Source organism: Ceratotherium simum, chromosome 3 (assembly GCF_057802395.1).
Source record: "Ceratotherium simum simum isolate JZ-2026a chromosome 3, ASM5780239v1, whole genome shotgun sequence".
NCBI classification, from domain to species: Eukaryota; Metazoa; Chordata; class Mammalia; order Perissodactyla; family Rhinocerotidae; genus Ceratotherium; species Ceratotherium simum.
Window position 1 is genome coordinate 91,326,821 of NC_141902.1, and position 18,483 is coordinate 91,345,303.

At 45.6% G+C, this 18,483-nt stretch overlaps 1 protein-coding gene across 2 annotated transcripts in view; it reads right to left on the reverse strand.

Moving 5' to 3' along the window:
* NTRK3 (neurotrophic receptor tyrosine kinase 3) overlaps positions 1–18,483 on the reverse strand; it is a 367,961-nt gene that overhangs the window by 38,776 nt on the left and 310,702 nt on the right. For both annotated transcript variants that reach the window (XM_014788632.2, XM_087428913.1), the window contains exons 14-15: positions 14,972–15,144; positions 11,649–11,892 (exon numbers count right to left, since the gene is read on the reverse strand). In XM_014788632.2, coding sequence (XP_014644118.1) covers positions 11,649–11,892; positions 14,972–15,144 — 417 coding nt within the window. The remainder of the gene's footprint in view (positions 1–11,648; positions 11,893–14,971; positions 15,145–18,483) is intronic.

Here is an 18,483-nt window from a genome sequence, read left to right on the forward strand (position 1 = left end):
AACTTCCCTCTTCTAAAGGGTATTACAAATTGGAAAGAAAAGGATAAATTTCTCACTGATAATAGCTTCCCTTTGCCACAGCTGGAAGCAATAAGGGGGAACCTGTGGAATCCTGGGAGATGTACCGGAATAGAGGAGCAAACCATCTGTCTGGGATGATTTTGATGCTATTCTGCCTGGGGCCACAGAGGTGATACAGACGACATTTAAGACTCCTTCCAGCTTCATGTTTCTTTAAAATTGAATGATTCGGCATTTGTTCATCTGTTTCTAACACTCTAGGGATGCAGAATGGACTGGGTGGCCTAAAAGACGCATTTGTAAAAGATCCAACCTGACCCTCAATTTCACGGTTATTCTTTTTCAAGCTTACCATCCAAAACTGCAGGAGGCTTTGCGTGTCCAGGCCCTGGCCAGTTCACCTTTCCAGGCCTCCCTGATTCCAACGGCTTCTCTTCCATACTCCACTGCTACCACCACAGCGTGGGGCCTCATTGCCACCTATCTTGGGCCATTGTCATGGCCTACCTTACTGGCCTCTGTTCCCTCAGTCTATCTTACAGGCCACTGCCTGACGACTTGTCCTCACACTCAGCCTCATCTACACTAAAACAGGTGACAAATCTTCCATGACTGTTCCTCAGCTACCCAAGTCAGAACAGTTGGCCTTTCAAGGGCTGCCGTAGTGGCCCCATCCTTCTTTTACCAACATTTCCTTCCATGCATCTCCCATGTAGCCTCAATTTTGGCCAGTTAAGTGTCACATTGTTCTAGACCACTCTCTCAGTTTGCCTGCCTCCAAGCTACCTCTATGTCTTTGCTTATGCTAACCCCTCTAACAGCAATGCCCTCCCAAATTTCAACCCACTGACTGCCAACCAACCCCTCAAAACATAAGTCACCCCTCTAATTAGACGGGTTTTTGAAATTTGTAAACTTTTTGCATGATTTGCCTCCCTTTGGCTGTTGGTGGAGCTACAAATTTTCATCCTGTTTTATACTCCCTATGAGATTTTAATTTCCTGAGGAATACAGATTGTGTTCTCTTCATCCTTGTACATAGTCAGGAATTAAATGGAATTCTGCTCCCAACACATAGACCTTGTCAATGGCTATGAGATTTGGCACAAGGGGCAATAAACCAGCATAGACAAGCTTGAGCAAAGGTACAAACTGGATCACTCATCCTAAGGCTGTATAAAGGCTCTAACAATGACTTTGTTTTTGAGGAATCTCAAGGCTTAAACACAACACCAACCTTCTCTGAGGCTTATCTATAAAGTGGAGGCTAATAACCCCTGACCACTTACTTCTCTGGAAGTTTCTCAGAAGACTCTCTTCTTCTCCAGGCAAAGCACTAAAAAGTGCAAAACTCCACAATCAGCATGTGTGACATGACCATTTCTCCTTCAGCTGGTTTGGGGGTGAGAGCTTATGTGATCAACTGGTAAGCCACAGAGAGGCAGAAGAATCAGAGGGACTCAAAACCAGAGTTATTCATTCACTGATTCCCTGCTGTTACCATTCTTGTCATCACTGTCACTATTATGTGTGGCTGGAAGAGCTGCGCTGGATCTTAACTGGGGTCCCGGTGCTCAGCTCTGCGGGAAGCCCCTCTGCTAAAGTGCTGCAAGAGTCTCACTGACTGGGGGCAGGTAATGGGTGACAGAATGCCATGGCTCCTTCTTCTTCCACTTGCACTAGAGTAGCTTTATGTTTCTCTACCTATATCTACCTCTCTATCTATCTATCTATCCATCCATCCATCCATCCATCCATCCATCCATCCACCCACCCGTCTGTCTGTCTGTCTGTCTGTCTATCTATCTATCTATCTATCTATCCATCCATCCATCCATCCATCCATCTATCCATCCATCCACCCATCCATCCATCCATCCATCCATCCATCCATCTATCTATCCATCTATCTATCCATCTATCTATCTATCCATCTATCTATCTATCTATCTATCTATCTACCTATCTATCTATCTATCTATCTATCTTTTAAGGTTCCATTTGAAGGAAAGGTTTTACTGCTTAAAAAAAGTTGTGTTGGAAAACTATGCATCTAATCCAACCTTATGAGTTGAGAGTCAAGAAAACTGATCTAAAGTCAACATCATCAGAGTGAGTGAGTGAGTGAACCAGAACTCAGTCCTTTAAGCCTCATCCAGGAAAAGGAGTAGTGAAGCCATCAATGTATTTAAGTATGAAACTGCAGGATATTCCTCAAACTCTCAACCAAGTTTCCATGAAGTGACAGAAAACAATGCTATTGGTGTGGCCAGCATCTGTAGAGAGGTGAGAAGCCTTAAGACAATGAAGAAGAAAGACAGGAAGTGCTCACTTCATTTATGATAAACTCAGGTCCATGGCAAGAAAGGGATTTGTCCCATGTCAGTAGCTACCACAGGGACTAAACATAGCCTTCCTGCTTCTAGTCCTGCATTCTCATCACCAGATTACTCACAGGTTGCCAAAAGCCCATGAGCAGAGATGGGAAGTACTCCCCAGGACTAGTATTTCAGAGGGAAATGCCCAAAATAACTTCTTCACCTCATTGTTAGAGTCTGATTGTTTGCACATCAACCTCCTGATCATCATGTCCTCTCCAAGTCATCTTCACACCAGATTGTGTGGGTTCCATGGCTCAAAATACCTGGTCTTGCCCTATATTCACTTCTGCACTTTGTGGAATGCCTGAGTTGCAGGTAGATGTCCCTGGCACTATCACTGGCTTGGAATAATGTATAATACGGCCCAAGAAGGTTGGAGGTCTAGAAGTACTGAGATGGATGGAAGAACCCAAGTAATTCCCATCATTGAAAAAAACGTCAAGAAAGTCTGCCCAGTAATTCTTCTGCCCACTGGGCTGATTTTTGGCTGATTGCCCTAAATATCTCAAAGGAGAAAAAGAAGAAAGAGTAGAAAGCAAACTTCAGTCACTAAACTAGATCCAAGTATTGCAGGAAGAGCCGATTTCAAAAATGGAGGTTGTTCCCTTATTTTATCCAGAAGGGAAAAAGGGGCTTGGATATTGAACAGCTCTGGTCTGGGGCAAATCAAGAGTAGAGAATGCTTGAGACAACTTTGGCTTTATTTTTGTACCTTCAGCCCTGTCTCCCTTCTAAAGAAACCAAGCCTCCTACTCACTTATCGTTATACACAAAACTTAGCCCCATAGAAGGTAAAATCTAGAGACCATAGAACCAGAACCAAACTCCAGATTTTACAGGTGAAAGTGAAGCCTCTAATTGGCACCATGGACACAGAGCTGGCATTGAGACCAAGGTATTCTAAATAGCAGGCCTGTCCCTCAACAGACTTGGATTCCAAAATGTCTGATATTTTGTAGATAACTAGTGTGCAAATCCTTTGGTTTTAATCAAGGAAATAAAGTTGTAATACCTACAATTGGCATAATTCTATCCCACACACCTTCCTCCATGTTCACTCCTTCTGCAGCTTTGTGTAGCTTAATAGGTCTTAGCATTGAAGTTGTTTTTCAAAATTCACTCAAGATGTATGTACTATGGCATCAAGCCCTACAGTCGACATTCAGGCAACTAAAGCTCTGAGTATGCCCAGATTTCTACTCTATAGCCATGTCTCCCGGTCAGCACCAGGTACCCTCTCCCAAAGCTGAGGAAAAGAACAAACATACAGTTTAGGGACTAGGAATCTAAGCAGATTCCAAGCTCTCATCTAGCTTCCTAATCTAAGCTCTATCAGAAAAAGTGAATTCCAACCCCGTCTACTTGCTGTCTAAAGATGGTGGCCAATGACTGTAGGGAGGTCTAAAGGATTCCTGTAAGAGTCTGGAGTTATAAGTTGCTCACAAAATAGGGTGCCTGAGCAGTTTCTTATAGCCCACCTACCCTGCTTCCAGGACACAGGGAATTGTAGAGCCCTGGGGCCTCCTGAAAGTGAATCGAGGGTTGCCCTGGGGCATAGGAGACCAAAAAGAAGACTATATGATAGGACAGTGGATGCTCTCACCCCTACTTGAACCACAGAAGTCCCACTGCCCCTAAATAACAACTTGGCTAAGTTCAGAGTGGTATGCTGGAGTGGATCCTGGGACAGAAAAAAGGATATTAGTGGAAAAACTGATAAAATCCAAAGTCTGTATTTGGTTAACAATTTGTACCAATGTTAATTTTTCAGTTTTGACAAATGTACCAGGGTCAGCAGTAGGGAAAACTGGGTGAAAGGTATATGGGAACTCTCTATACTATCTTTGCAACTTTTCTGTAAATCTAAAATTACTGCAAAAAAATTGTATTTATAAAAAATAAGAAATGGGAAAATCATATTTTTCTGGAATGGAATACTAACCTTCCCCCATTGTTCTCCTCCAGATAAACAGGAACATGGGTAACACATTATTAGAACATTCCAAAAACAGCAAGAGAACAATCAGGCCCAGTAACTGGGCTCTGGACATTGGACAGCCTGCATGAGATCCTCATCTTCTGATAGTCAGTGTAACTTTTCCTTCCCTCGTGCCTGGATCTACTCAGGAAAACCTAATGTCTGAACCATAGGGACAAGTCTGCTAAGTCCTTGCCAAATGGGATCAGCATCCCGCAAAGACCAGTCGGTCCAGCAGCTGATCCTCTCCCAGGCAGTTAAGCAAGGGGTCAGGTCTCCCTACTATTGCCCTCGGAGAAAGGAATTAAGATTCTGAGGGTGGCTGGCAACCACTTGCCCAGGTGGTGATGAAAGGAGCTGTGAGAGACCCGCCCTCTTTGCACTGTTCCAGGTTTCCAGGAGGGCAGCTCTCCAGTCCGAATCCCCTTTCCAGCCCAGAGCTCCTTTCAACAAACAACTTCTCTGATTGGTGGGAGATGGGCATGCAGACACACTCCTTCCTCATTCTGATGGGCATCTGCCTGCCTAAAGAGAGCAGAAATGAGCAGCAAAAATTCCCCCTCTCCCCGACAGGGCAAAGCCTGCAATATTCCCAGGCTGCCAAAATTGGGCTAGAAAACCTTGGAATTCAGTATGAGAGACGGCTGATTGTTGCCACACAGCAAGGCACAGTCTGCAATGGTTCTATGAGTATTCAAATGCACATTATAATCTCCAGCTGCCTGCCTTCTCTATCTCAATGGACTCAGAACTCAGAATTTGGGCAGGGAAGAGGGGTGCCAGTTGAGGGATGGGTCTCCCAAAAACCCCAACAAAAAGCAAGGGGCATTGATGGCATCTTGTGATCCTGTCCTGAAAGTCAGTTGGCTTAAATTGCCTTCACTAGCCTTTTTTTTTTTTTTTTTTAACAGAAGGGTATTCAAGGTTTGCTCTTTTTTGTGTGTGTGTGAGGAAGATCAGGCCTGAGCTAACGTCCATGCTAATCCTCTTCTTTTTGCTGAGGAAGACAGGCTCTGAGCTAACATCTATTGCCAATCCTCCTTTTTTTTTTTTTCCCCAAAGCCCCAGTAGTTAGTTGTATGTCATAGTTGCACATCCTTCTAGTTGCTTTATGTTTGACGCGGCCTCAGCATGGCCAGAGAAGCGGTGTGTCGGTGTGCACCCGGGATCTGAACCCGGGCCGCCAGTAGCGGAGTGCGCGCACTTAACCGCTACACCACCGGGCCGGCCCGCCTTCACTAGGTTTTAAAGATAAAAGTAAATAATGAGCTATTTCATAGACCACTGGCTCTCCTCAACACACTGCCAGCCATTTGGCTTCCACCTAAGGGCCTCTCCCCACTGAGGCCAAGGACTAATTAATTAGTCAACAAGACCTTGAGGATCCCTGGGCTTTCAGCTTAGGTGACTCAATAATCAGTCAACATTCTTGCTGGTTGTAAAATTGAAAGGCACATTAGAGACCATATGATCAAGTCTCAGCCCCACTCTAACTTCAGGTCCTGATTTAACCAATCAGGGGGCTTCCCTCCCCAGCCCTCAGTTTCTGGATCTCTGTCTTATTCTCTAGGGACTGACGTGGTAGGAAACTCATTTCCAGTACGTCAATGGGCCCTAGACATCTTCGGGATTCTCTTGAAAGCTCTGAGCCCTCAAAAACCAAAACCACAATAAAACACCCCACATGCAACATTGTTCATACAATTTCAGGAAGTCTTAGAGTTCCCAAAGCCCTTCCTGGGACCCTCTACAGGCTGAGAGCCTGGGCTTTTAGTCAAGGACCTAACACTTCTCTCAACGGCACTGGGTGGCTTCAGCCAGAATGTGGAGTATATTCTGGATTCCCCCTTAACCACCATGGATTTGGAATAGAAGCTACTCCAGTTACATTTCTTCCCTGTTTTTCTCCTGGATGTATTTTCTTTTCTATTAACTTAGACCTCCTTTGATTTTGAATATATCGCCTTTCCCCACCCATTCCACAGGGTGTGTTTTCTTATGAGTATGCCTTTTCTGCTTTCCAGGGGGATGAACCAAAGCACCAAGATGGCAGGTGAGGCCAAGCTCTCCCATTGCTTACAAATGTCATGTGTGACGCCCGGAATTTGCAAGCAGAAGACAAAACGGGGCCTTTCAGGATCTCCATGTTTTCGATGAGAGTAGCAATAGGAAGTACGAACACTTTGTCCTAACTTTCCTGATAAATCATCAGATGTGGGATATATGCTATTGGAATGGAATGTTGGAAGAGGAAGGAGTCTTTCTTCACCCATACTGTGGCAGAGGTTGCCAGCTGCTCATAACAATCCACATTCTTCTCTTCTACTTGGGGATACAGTTAGACTTCATTTCTCAGCCTCCCTTACAAATAATGAGGTCTTGTGGCTAGTTCTTGCCATGAGGAGAAGTGACAGGCCCCACTTCCAGGTCAGGTCCATTAACCACGTGCATTCCTTCATGCCTGTTTCCCCTTCTGACTGGCTGGAATGGGGATGGACGCCTAGGGTGACCAAGGACACCACACAAGGAAGAGAATAGAGCTCCATCAGCCTGAATGACCATGTGGAGGAGGGCTACTCCTCCTCCAAGTTCACCTGCTCACACTGTTATATGACCTAGAAATAGGCTTCTATTTCTGTTGGAACCATTATATATTTTTGCATCTACATGTTATAGCAGTTTGCCTACCTTCATTAATACCCTTAGGTAAGCCTTGTTCAGAATGTCCATTTTGGAATTGGGGAAGACATTTATACTTTAGCTCCACTAATAGTGATAGTAATTAATATTTATTAAGCATTTATTATCTTAAGAGCTTTATATTTATTCACTCAATTCTTATAGCAAATATATGTGAGGGGGGCTGTTAGTCCCATTTTACAGTTGGGAGATACAGAAAGGTTAAATAACTTGCCCAAGGTCATATAGCCAGGAATTATAGAAGCCGAGATTCAAACCCAGGCAGTATGGGTCCAAGAGCCTGTACTTTTTATTACTGTCATGGGGGCACCATGACATCCATAAAATCAAATATTCTACCAGCCAGATCACCTTGTTCTACATTATTCTCACAGCCTAAGGGTTACTGTTGTCATCCTTTCCAAGGGTTTCAAAGAACCCTGACCCGGAATCTCCAGCTTAGAACCCAGGGCCTTGCCATCAGCTGCCAGACCTGCCTATATCCCCATATGTGTGCCTGCCTGGACTTTGGCATACTTTCCGTCCTCATCTCCTAGACACTTGACTCCATCACCTACCAAGACCCCACTCTGACTTTAAGTGAGTCATCCCTGACTCAGACCACCAATCGCTGCCTCCTCTAGATATTGACCCCAGATGCTGCTTCTACCTGCTTAGACAACAGATTCCCCACATCATCTCCAGAGACTCACCCCACCTAGGTGGGCATCTGTGTGCCTGTACAGGCTCCTCTTGATCTGGCCTAATCCACTTTCGGACGAACTCCAAATTCCCACTCTGACTTCATTCATTCATTCATTCACGTTTTTATTGAGTGTCTATCAAGTCCTAGGCACTGTGCTAGGCACAAAGGACAGTAGGATGAAAAGGAAGGCACACTTCCGGGCCTTTGGATCAGTAGGATGAGAGCAGCAGCCCCCTCTGATCCCATTCTTCCTGGATCTCAGCCTATCGCCTCCCCTCCAAATCAAAACGTCTGAAACTACTTCTATTCTGTTCTCCTTAGGACTCTTGAAATTTTTTAAAATTCTAGATTTGACCTCTCATCTCTGAGTATTGTCTGACGTTCTGAGAAAGATATAACGGTACCTGAACCCTGCCCTTGTCAAAGCCAGTTTAAAGGCAATCTCAGAAGCATTGAGTCAGTGACCCACAGGAAGAAAAGCTCCCTGTCATTTGACCTAGTCTTAAGAAGGGAGAACAGATCGCTCTGGCACTGTGGTGCAGTGATGCTTGTTTTCTCTCTCTAAATATGTAATAGGAAATTAGGCAGTTCACCTCTGTAAATCGTTCACATACCACTCATGCATGAGCCAGATGGTGCCTCTTTAAGAAATTAAAAATGAAAAGGAAAGAAATAAGGAGGAGTTTATCTCTTCCTCTCCCCCTGCCCTCATATACACACTCGAATCTGCACCGGGCAGGTGAGCACAGACACACACACACACACACACACATACAGAGACCCGAATTATCTGCATATAGCTGTATTAGGCACCAGAAACCAGCAAACTCCTAGGCCCAAGGGATTTCAGTAACCTACAGTAGCGGAGAGGTGCTAACCTGTCCTGGGTGTCAGCTTGCAGAGAGAATCCTTCAGTGTTCTTGTTACCTAATAAATCCCTGCATTCCCCCGGAGCCTCAGCCAGTGTACCAAACAAAACAATCTTTCATAAATCACCCAAACATGGGCTTAGCTCTAAGATTCATGAACAGCAGCAGATAAACACTGACCAGAAGAACAGGCAAGGACCGAAGACCCAGTATTTCTACCTAAGTTGAAAACTTGGGAAGGAAATTTTCCAGAGGTGGTCAACTTAAAGACCCTACTCTTTTGGGGCAGCTCATTTTCCAGTGGTCAGGAGATTCCTCTCTCTGACCCAAGAACTGCATCTGGAAATAAGATTATCCCTGGAGTTCTCCTGCCTTGGTGTGAAGAGGAGTAAGGAAGATAATTACAAGTAATAGTTTATCCAGTAGGTAGTGTATTCCAGGCTCTTTACACAAATTAACTTGTTTAACATCAAAATAACTCTGTTGAGAGACTACGTTTGTCCTTATTTTAAAAATGGGACAATTAAATAGAGGTTGGAGAAAGTTCATTGAGGTCTCATAGCTGCTAACGGTGGTGTTAGGATATGAACACAGGTAATATTAGGCCCAAATACCGGACTCCCTTGTCACTCTGATATCTTCCAATATGGATAACAAGACTTTGAGGTTCATTACTGATGTGACTTCAGGCAAATCTATTTCTGCCTTTTGTTTTACAGAAGGTGAGGGAGGGGGAGCTGTGTATACATTAGGACATTGTGAGCAACTGAACATGAAGACATGATACAAGCTGCTCTTTAAATATAGAGAGTGTACTGTCTACCCACCATCAGTGGAATATGCAGTTTTCCAATGGTGCACTGTGTTTTTACTGCAATAGCTATCATTTTTATTTCACACATCCTTACAGACCAAAGACATACATTTTCAAGCCAGCTAGCCTCAGCTTAAACCTGGCTTAGAGCTCATGAAAAAGGAACTGTGGATACCTAGAGTATGGACATTTTCTCACCTCACTCTCCCTTCCTTAAATTCCAATCTGCCCTGGAGTCCATAGAAATGAGACGAATTTACTCCTTGCAGCTCTCCCAGGATTAAGGAGCAACAGTTTACAGTTGCAAAGCAGTATCATTTGGAACTGTGATCTTTCTTTTTCTCTTTTAAATTAGCATCAAGAAATAATAAATGCACTCCTTGAAGCAAGTTTGAAAGCTGAGTTTGCACACATTCTGGTCAGACCTTGTTTCCCAAGACCCTGGTGAAGCCAGTAGAGACCAGATTGGCATAATCAAACATCTGCCTCACAGAGAAAACAATGATCCATCCCTTGCTTTCATCAACCCAACATAAATCCGACCTCAGCTAGACGGCCCAGCAATCCCCATTACACAGAGTGCAAAGGTAAATTAAATGGTGCCAGCTCCAGCTAGACTCACGAAACCTATGACCCATGGGCCCTTAGTAACCACACCAATGCCTCTCTTGGAAATGACTGAAAAAATTGGCCTAGATGCTAAAGAAAAACTCCGCTTTGATATTTCCTGGCAGGTCTGCCCTGGCCATCAGTCTGTGTCTACATCGTGCTCCATTTTCCATATCTGGGGATGTTGGACAGGGCAGGTGGCTCAAGAAACTGCCTAGTTTGCTGCAGACATTCTACTTTCCCCACTGTTTGGTCTACTTTACTTCATATTATTCTCTCATGATGGTATACCATCTGCCATCCTTTGGTTGTACCATGAGCACATCACTTTCTAGCCACAAAAGGCATTTCTCAAACATTCCATTTTTCTCCAGGCCATGGCTGAAATGAAGTGTCTTGAGCGACCACTTTTAATATCTAGGCAATCTCATTTAGGCAAAGCCAGCAGGAGCATCCAGATAGAACTGATCTGCAGATGCCAACCCCAAACTCCCAGCCTCTTGGTATATCATGCTCAGGCCAAAAGAACAATCATATCTGGGCTCTTTGATCATCCATTTCCTACAAAGAAGATGAGACAAATGGCTACCACGTCTTTTGACCTCTAAAACATTATCCCGCCCTCTCTTTGAACCACCTGTCCAAACTCCTCACCCACTCAATGTTCCCAAAGTAAATCTCCGATTTTCTTGAGGCATCTGCCTCCTAATCATCTTGCAGAAGTTATCCCATTTCTATATCTCAGGTTGCACCCATATTTCCCCTTTTTGAGATAAATGACACTCATGCCTACTCGTCCTTTCCCTGGCAATAATAACACTGTCAGAAACCACCCAATGATCCACGGGAAGGGTATCCCCAAAGACTAAGGGAAAAAATAATTCTGGGAGCAAAATAAGACATCTGTTAATGTAGATAGACAACTGTATTGAAGTAAAATTGAACGTGATGTCTCCTCTCATAATCAGAAAGCTTTTTCTAAGGCCAACCTGCACCTCACTCCAAAGTTGGCAATGATGACATGTTTTCTTGCCTCATTTTTCCTAAGCCATTTGGATAATTCTGCTTAGCAATACATGAATTATTTTTGCTACTTTACTTTGGGTTCTGGCTTCTCATAAAGATCTACCTTAGAAGACAAGATAAGCCTACGTGACATGGTCACCAGATAATTTCAGAGAATAAAGTGTGTTATGGGTGAGGCTGGATTGGGGACTGAGTTGGAAGATATTAAAATGTAGCACCAAGTTGAGCTTGTCTGTGTGTGTATTTGGGTGTACACACATATATATGAGTCTGTTTGCATGAAGAATGAGTATTGAGGCAAGTAGGAACACAATGCATATGTCATCGTAATGTAAGGATACAGTCAAGTTAAATGTCCAAGAGGAAGCGTGAAGTGAGCTATTGAGAGAATAATAAACAGGAATGTCGGATGCAGGAGTGCCCAAAGGGTGACCATCAAGTGTACTTCTGGGCATGGGTGTGTATGTGTGTGCTCCGGAGAGACAGGGTTAATGGACAATGACAAAGACATGTGAGCAAGGTGCTAGTCTGCCTCTGAGTCCTGCAGCTGGAGCAGCCACCTTACCCTGTAGTAATCGGTGCTGTAGACGTCTCTGGACATGCCGAAGTCTCCGATCTTCACCAGCAGATTGGCTCCAACCAGGCAGTTCCTGGTGGCCAGGTCCCGGTGCACAAAGTGCTGGGAGGCCAGGTACACCATGCCCGAGGCAATCTGACTGGCGATGTGGAGCATCTGGGAAAGCCCCAGCTCGCCTTTCGTCTGGCGTGGCTGCCCGTCCACGAGGATCATAGCATCTGGCCCATGGGCCCTGTGAGGGGTGGGGGAGCAGGAAGGGGACAGAGAGAATTCAGGAGATCAAGGAGAACAGCCTGCTTGACTCCCTATTCTCTGGGATGCACCACAGAAATGAACAAAATTTCCCTTCTTGGCCTACCTATGGCCTATTTCTATCTATCCAAAATTATATTATGTGAGTGTGGATATGGGTAAAAGGCTACAACCAGATTCCCAACTAAGACGACGCAGATGTGCTCTGACGGATCAGAGAATAAATCTACTCTTTTAAATATTTTACTGCTCTCTGGGGGTTTCCCAGGGTCTAGATGTCTAGTGTAGAATGACTAATAAAACAACAACTAACCTGACAGAGCCCTTACAATGTTCCAAGCACTGCTCTAAGGATATTAAATATATTAATTCACTTAATCCTCCCACCCCAATTTTGAGATAAAGAAACTGAGGCACAAATTATCAGATCACTTGGCCAAGGTCCCAGAAGTCCCAGAGTGGTCATATGGGTAATCAGGAGGCAGACTGAAACCAGACGAGTGGTTCTAAGGAGAGCTTTAAACTTTAAGGAGCATCAGGAGGGCCTGCTAAACAGATTCCAGGGCCCCGCCCTTTGAGATTCTGATTGGCTAGACGGAGCTTGATTATTTGCATTTCCGACAAGCTCCCAGTGTGATGCTGCTGGTTGGCAGACCACACTCTGGGTAGCAAGACTTGAGTCCACACTCCTAACCTCTCCACCACACTGCCTAGGACTGGGTAACTTCTGTTGGTGGCAGGGCAGGATGGAAAGACCCTGTGACCCTGAAGCAGAAGCCTGGGGAGCCCCATCACCCGCTCCATCCCAAATCAAAGCCCAGATTTATCCTAACACCTTGCCCTGTCATATCGATCACTTTTAGTGTTCACTCTTTTCTCCAGAAAGCCCAATGAGCCGTAACCACACCCAGGGCCCTTATTTATGAAGTTGTGGGCCAAGGAGCCCTGGTGTACAGCAAGGCCTCGGCCTGTTTTACTGCTTCTCCAATTTCTACTGAAAGGCACCGTTAAATATGAACACGGTCATTTTATTATCTCCTGTGGTCTCTGCCTACCTCACCCCTCTGAAGGAAGACTATTGCCTCAGCTCTCAAAGAAGGGGATCAGCAGGCAAGCCCACACTCCTGTCTACCGGGAGAGGATGCTGCAGTCTGCCCTCAAAAACCACCAGCTGGGAGATGTGAGAGCAGGAAGGGCCTTCAACTCTCTTTTTCTTCCTCCTCCCTTATATTGGGCATGACAGTCGTACAGAGAGGCACCCAGGAGCTCTCTTTAGACCGGCTGGTGGCACTTGAGGTGAAGGCACTGCTGAATCCATGGAGAGGACATAGTGGAAAATGGAGCATGTCCCTCTAACCCCAGGGGAACGGAAGCATGGGGAGAGAAAGATCTTGAATATTGAGAAAGGGTGTCACCTGTGTTAGAAACTACCATGGTTCACAGTTCTGATAAAATAATAATTGTAATAATTTTAATAGTAGCTATCATTGAACACCTAGCTACACGGAAAACTCATCTAGGTATTATACAAATATGGTCATTTAATGCTCATAACAACAAACATGTGAAGCAGTTATTAACAGTCTTGTTTTCTAAGAGAGAATTAAGGTTTAAAACTTGCTCCAGGTTACATCACTAAGACATAACAAATTCAGGATGTGAACCCAAGTCTGTCTTATGATAAGGACAGAGTTCTCCAGGAAAGGAATAAATTTCATTGTGAAATCACATTTAGGAGGTTTAGAACATTCTACAGATATTTTCAATTCCTTTAGGGCCATTTTTGGAAATCCAGCTCATAAGAAGAGTTCATTATCTGCTACCAACCTTTTCCATTTCTCCCTCAAAACCACAGCAACCTATTGAATGTCCCACTTCAAGGAGATGCTCATCAATTTTTGGTGAGTGTGCTGGAGTGTTCCATGATCTGCATCTGAACTCTGAAAATCTCACAGAATTCAATGAGATTCAAAAGGTGGCAAAGACCACACACCAGGTTTTGAGGGCCTGATTGTTCAACCTGCTTCCTGGGACCCTGAATTCCACAGACCTTCACACATGGCTGGCCCCTCCACTTCTGGGTACCCCTTAAAGGTGGCTGATATGGGAGGCAGAGAAGTGCTAATTCTGCTCTAGTGGTGAGATGCTGTCTTCTCTGGGGAAAGTAGATTCCGCCCCCCACCCCTGAAACTCCATCCAGAACTTTAGGCTGGGGTTCCGGTCTCTTACCAGTTCCATCAAGAGCATCTCAAAATCCAGATGATCTTGCTCCGGGTTTGGGGAAGCTTTTCTTACAATAAATCCCATCTTTCTAAAGCAGTGCTATCCAACAGAACTTTCTATTGATGGAAACATTGTATACTGCACTGCCCAATATGGTAGCCACTAGCCACATGTGTCTATTGGGTACTTGAAATGCGGCTAGTGTGACCAAGGAACTGAATTTTACAATTTTATTTAAAGTTATGTAAACTTAAGTTCAAATTTCATATGTGGCCACCGTACTGGACAGCATATTTCTAAATTTATCCAAGGAAAATATGTTCTTTTTTTCAACCATCTCTTTCTCTTGATGAATTTGTAAACTTATGCCTTCTTATTCATCATCACAAAGTCTCTAGCAAGAAGGTTTCCAGGAGGGGTATAAGGTATTGCAATGCTGAGAAACATAAGAGACAAAGTGCGAAAGCTATTCGCACGATCAGGGGAAAGGATGGCCCTAGAATCCAGGAATTGGAAGTTATACGCTGGCAGACCTTCTGGGCTCCCTCCTTGGACACATTCCAGACTCTGCTTTTTTTTTCAGTCCACTTGGGATCAGGAAGGAGAATACAGATTACTTGTCATAGCATCCTCAACTTTTTCCCGCTAGAAATCAGGGACAAAGGCCTGAATCGAGCTGCTCAGGAGATGATGTAGAAGAATGAAAGGTTTCTTCTCATTTCTAATCCCCAGACTTGTGTTCAGAGAGGCAATATGACTTCTGGCTCCAGAGAGAACCCCGGGGTCTGGTGGGGCTGGGTTGGGGAGGAAGGGGGTGGACAGCTATCCTCGCTTACCTGAGGAACTTGTTCAGGTCTCCATGCCTCATGTACTCAAAGACCATGATGAGGGGGTCCCCATCGCCACACACCCCATAGAACTTGACAATGTGCTCGTGCTGCAGGTTGGTGAGCAGCTCGGCCTCCCTCTGGAAGTCCTTCCGGGCAGCCAAGGTGGGATCCTTCAGGGCCTGGAAACAACACAGGACCTGGTTTTTAGCAATCAGAGGGCAGGGGTCTATCTGTTCCCCTCCCGGGAAGAAACGTGGTGCCCATAATAACAACACTGCTGGTTCCCAACAGCTAAGATTTTAATCAGGGTTTAAAGCCCATGAGGCTAAGTCACAACAGCCAGGCCTGCCTCCTTCCTCCTTTGGCATTTTCATCCCTGTAGAAACAGAAATCAACTTTCTGACACCCACGACCCATCCACCAGCCAGTGATTTCAAACTATGTTCACCTCAGAGCCCTAGGCTTCCTCAGAGATTACTGGGAATGGCAGAGGCAGGGGGCTGCGAGGTGGAAGGCATCACAAAGGCCCCTTGTCCTAAGGTTTCCTTGAAGAAATGGTCCCACAGCTAAAATAAACAGTGGGAAAACCACTGCCCCTGTTGCTTTCACTTTGTAAATTAGCCTGTGCCTGCAGCCTACAGAAATCAGGCAGACAACCTAATCAAGTCTCCTTGCCTTTTCTAGTCCTTGATTTTAGATTGTGAAGGAGTGGATATTTGCAGAGAAATGTGAAGGCTTGGCTTCTAGAAGGCTCTGGTGTCCTCCTAGTAGGGGGTGAAGGGAGCATCGGGGGTAAATGGGACTGCAGCTGTGGGAATGGCAGTTAATGGACACAAGCCTGAGGATCCACCCAGGACCAGGACCGGATAAAGTGCCACAAAGTCTCAGGTTAGGATGGGAGGATGGGCATCTGTTGGCCACTGAAATGTTACAACTCAGCTCCAGTGGGAGTGGGAGACCCCCATGTGAGGGGGAAGCACCAGACCAGGCCACTTGCCCCCGGGGCCCAGGAAGAGAAATGGAAGAACGCTGGTCAGGAGGGGTGTCAGTTGCGCATGTGGATTTTCCAGCACCAGAAGGGGGGAGACCAAAGTGGAAGACTTTGAGCACACCTGAGGGACTTTGGACAGGGCACTGCCATGGGGATGGGTCCCTTTCTGCAGGAGAAGGAGCCTGGGCAGGTGTGCTCACACACTCCGCCGGCCTTCCCACCTTCCCCACGAGGTCAGAAGGCAGGGGCCAAACATCCAGTTGCCTCAACTGACACCATTTAGTAACCTCAATAGACGCAACACAAGGCAACGAGGGAGTGAGTGTGAAATTTGCACACCATTTTCAAGTTAGTAAAAATCCAGACAGACAGGAGATTGTTTTGCATTCTCTCTGCCAGGCATTTGGCTTCTGTGGGTTATTGAGGCAGATGGACCTCCCTTGCAGTTCATTCTGCTGTTGTAAAGGCCTCCCTAGCCAGAGAATTTTCTCTTGCCACCACATCCCCCATTAGCTGAAATCCACAGGGCTGCCTTGGCTTAGAGCACTGCAGGAACGTGAACATGCAAAAATTGTATCGGGGGCGCCCATCAAACATTTATCAGTCATTAGCAGACATTAGAGTTGACGGGTTCTTAGCATTGAATGGGCCCCAGACACCATCTGCTTCCACCTGCTCATTTCCGGAGTTGGAGAAACTGAGGCCCAGCCCTGCCCAGGGATCAGCACACATTCACACATCTTAAACGACAGAAGGTTACCGTTAAACTGGACCTCAGAAACCTCCTGGTTTCAGGCTTCACAGTGCCCCCAAATTCATTGGCAATGCCTCTAGGGCCATCAGGAGGGCCATGGTCTCTCAGCCAGAGATCAAGACCCACTCCAACTTTAACAAGCACCACCTTTCGTTCCTTTCAAAATTTGGAGGTTTCACCAAAAAAGCGTTTGATTAAATGATTCTATTGCTAACAAAAATGTTGGAAGTTATCTAATGATAACTGAGATCTAGAATGGGGGAGTGACTTGCCAAAGATCATGCAAGAAGTAATAGCTTGAGTCTGGAGCCCAGGATACTTTCCTGTCCAGCACATCTACTTGAATGAATCTATCCAATGAATTGGTCACTAGGCAAAGTGGTGCCTTGCCCAAGGCAATGGTGGGCACAGAAGTTAAAGATGTGAAAGGGCAGAGGAGAGGGTGGGACAGGCGAGGACTGTGGGCTGCCAGCACAGCAGCTGGGCCCAGCGAAGATGCCAGGCTTGCAGAGCAGGCCAAGGCCACAAGGAAAGTGGGAGATCCACTGGACCATTGCTGATTTTTACCAGCTCTGTTCTTAAGTGCTTTCCACTTCAGCTCTGGCTGCCTTATCAGGGAAGCTACCCAATAATAAAGGAATAGGCTGCCATGTTTCCACCTACCAGAATCAAGACATTTGCAAAGCCTTCTTCTTATGGGTGGAAGAAGGCAGGGAGTCACGATGAGAGGGAGCTTCTCCCAGTGACCCAGCTCCCAGCTGCAGCCCTGAGCTGCATGGGCTGGGCTGTGGGTATAGGATGACTGTCAGTGATTTATTTATTTTCATGAAGAATAAGAAGGAAAAAAAAAAGGAACCCCGCATGGGTGGGATGGGAGAACACAAAGATTTATGTGAACACTGGATTTATGAGAGGGAAAAGTAGATCAAATTTGGGGCCAGCCAAATGGCCTCTCTCCATCTCTGTAAATCATTCTCTTGCACGGTCCAAAACAATGGCAGCCATTGGATATTTCCGTTCTCAGCTCTCAAGCAGTGCCAGCCAGCATCCCCAAGGTTGGCACCCTACGCTGCGAGGCAGATATGAGTTCCCCATTTGGGAGATGGGGCACAAAGCCATTGCTGTCTCTTTTAGTTTGCCCATACCCCTTCTCTCTTCACCTTCACAATGGGTTTTCCAGCTCCTGGGTCAAACCTGAAGTTCCTACGTAATTGGCAAAGGATCGGGTGCAGCAACTGGGGTTCAGAGCTGCAAGTGGCCCCAATCTCCAGGGATTGATGCAATTGGAAAAGAGATGATAGAAAGAGAATAATAACAAGGAAAATCAGCTCAGAGACTCTCTTGCCCCTCTCTGTGGAGTCCACAGCCAACACCTTCTTTGGATCTGGGAAATTTCAAAATGGGTCACCAGTCAGTGGCATGGGAGGTGCAGGAAGATGAGTCTTGCCAAGGGGTCTCTGAAGCCCTTCCAGCAGTATCCAGAGAACAGAGAGGAGAGCTGGAATTCTGCCCCCTTGTCTCTTTCTTTTCCCTCCCACATTTGAAGGCATTGCCCTTTCTGGTCTTCCCCGCTCTATGCATCAGGTCTCATGTCCAGCCCCTGCCCTGCGGAAGGGCTTCAGTGGAGCTGTTTAGTAGGATGGGAGGGAAGTAGTCTAGATGGCAAGAACATTCAAATTTCCCAACAGTTCCCAAATCCATCAGAGTCATTTAACTTCTTCATGTTGTCCAGCCTGGGAGTTCTGCTGCCTTCCATTTTTGTTTTCTTTTATT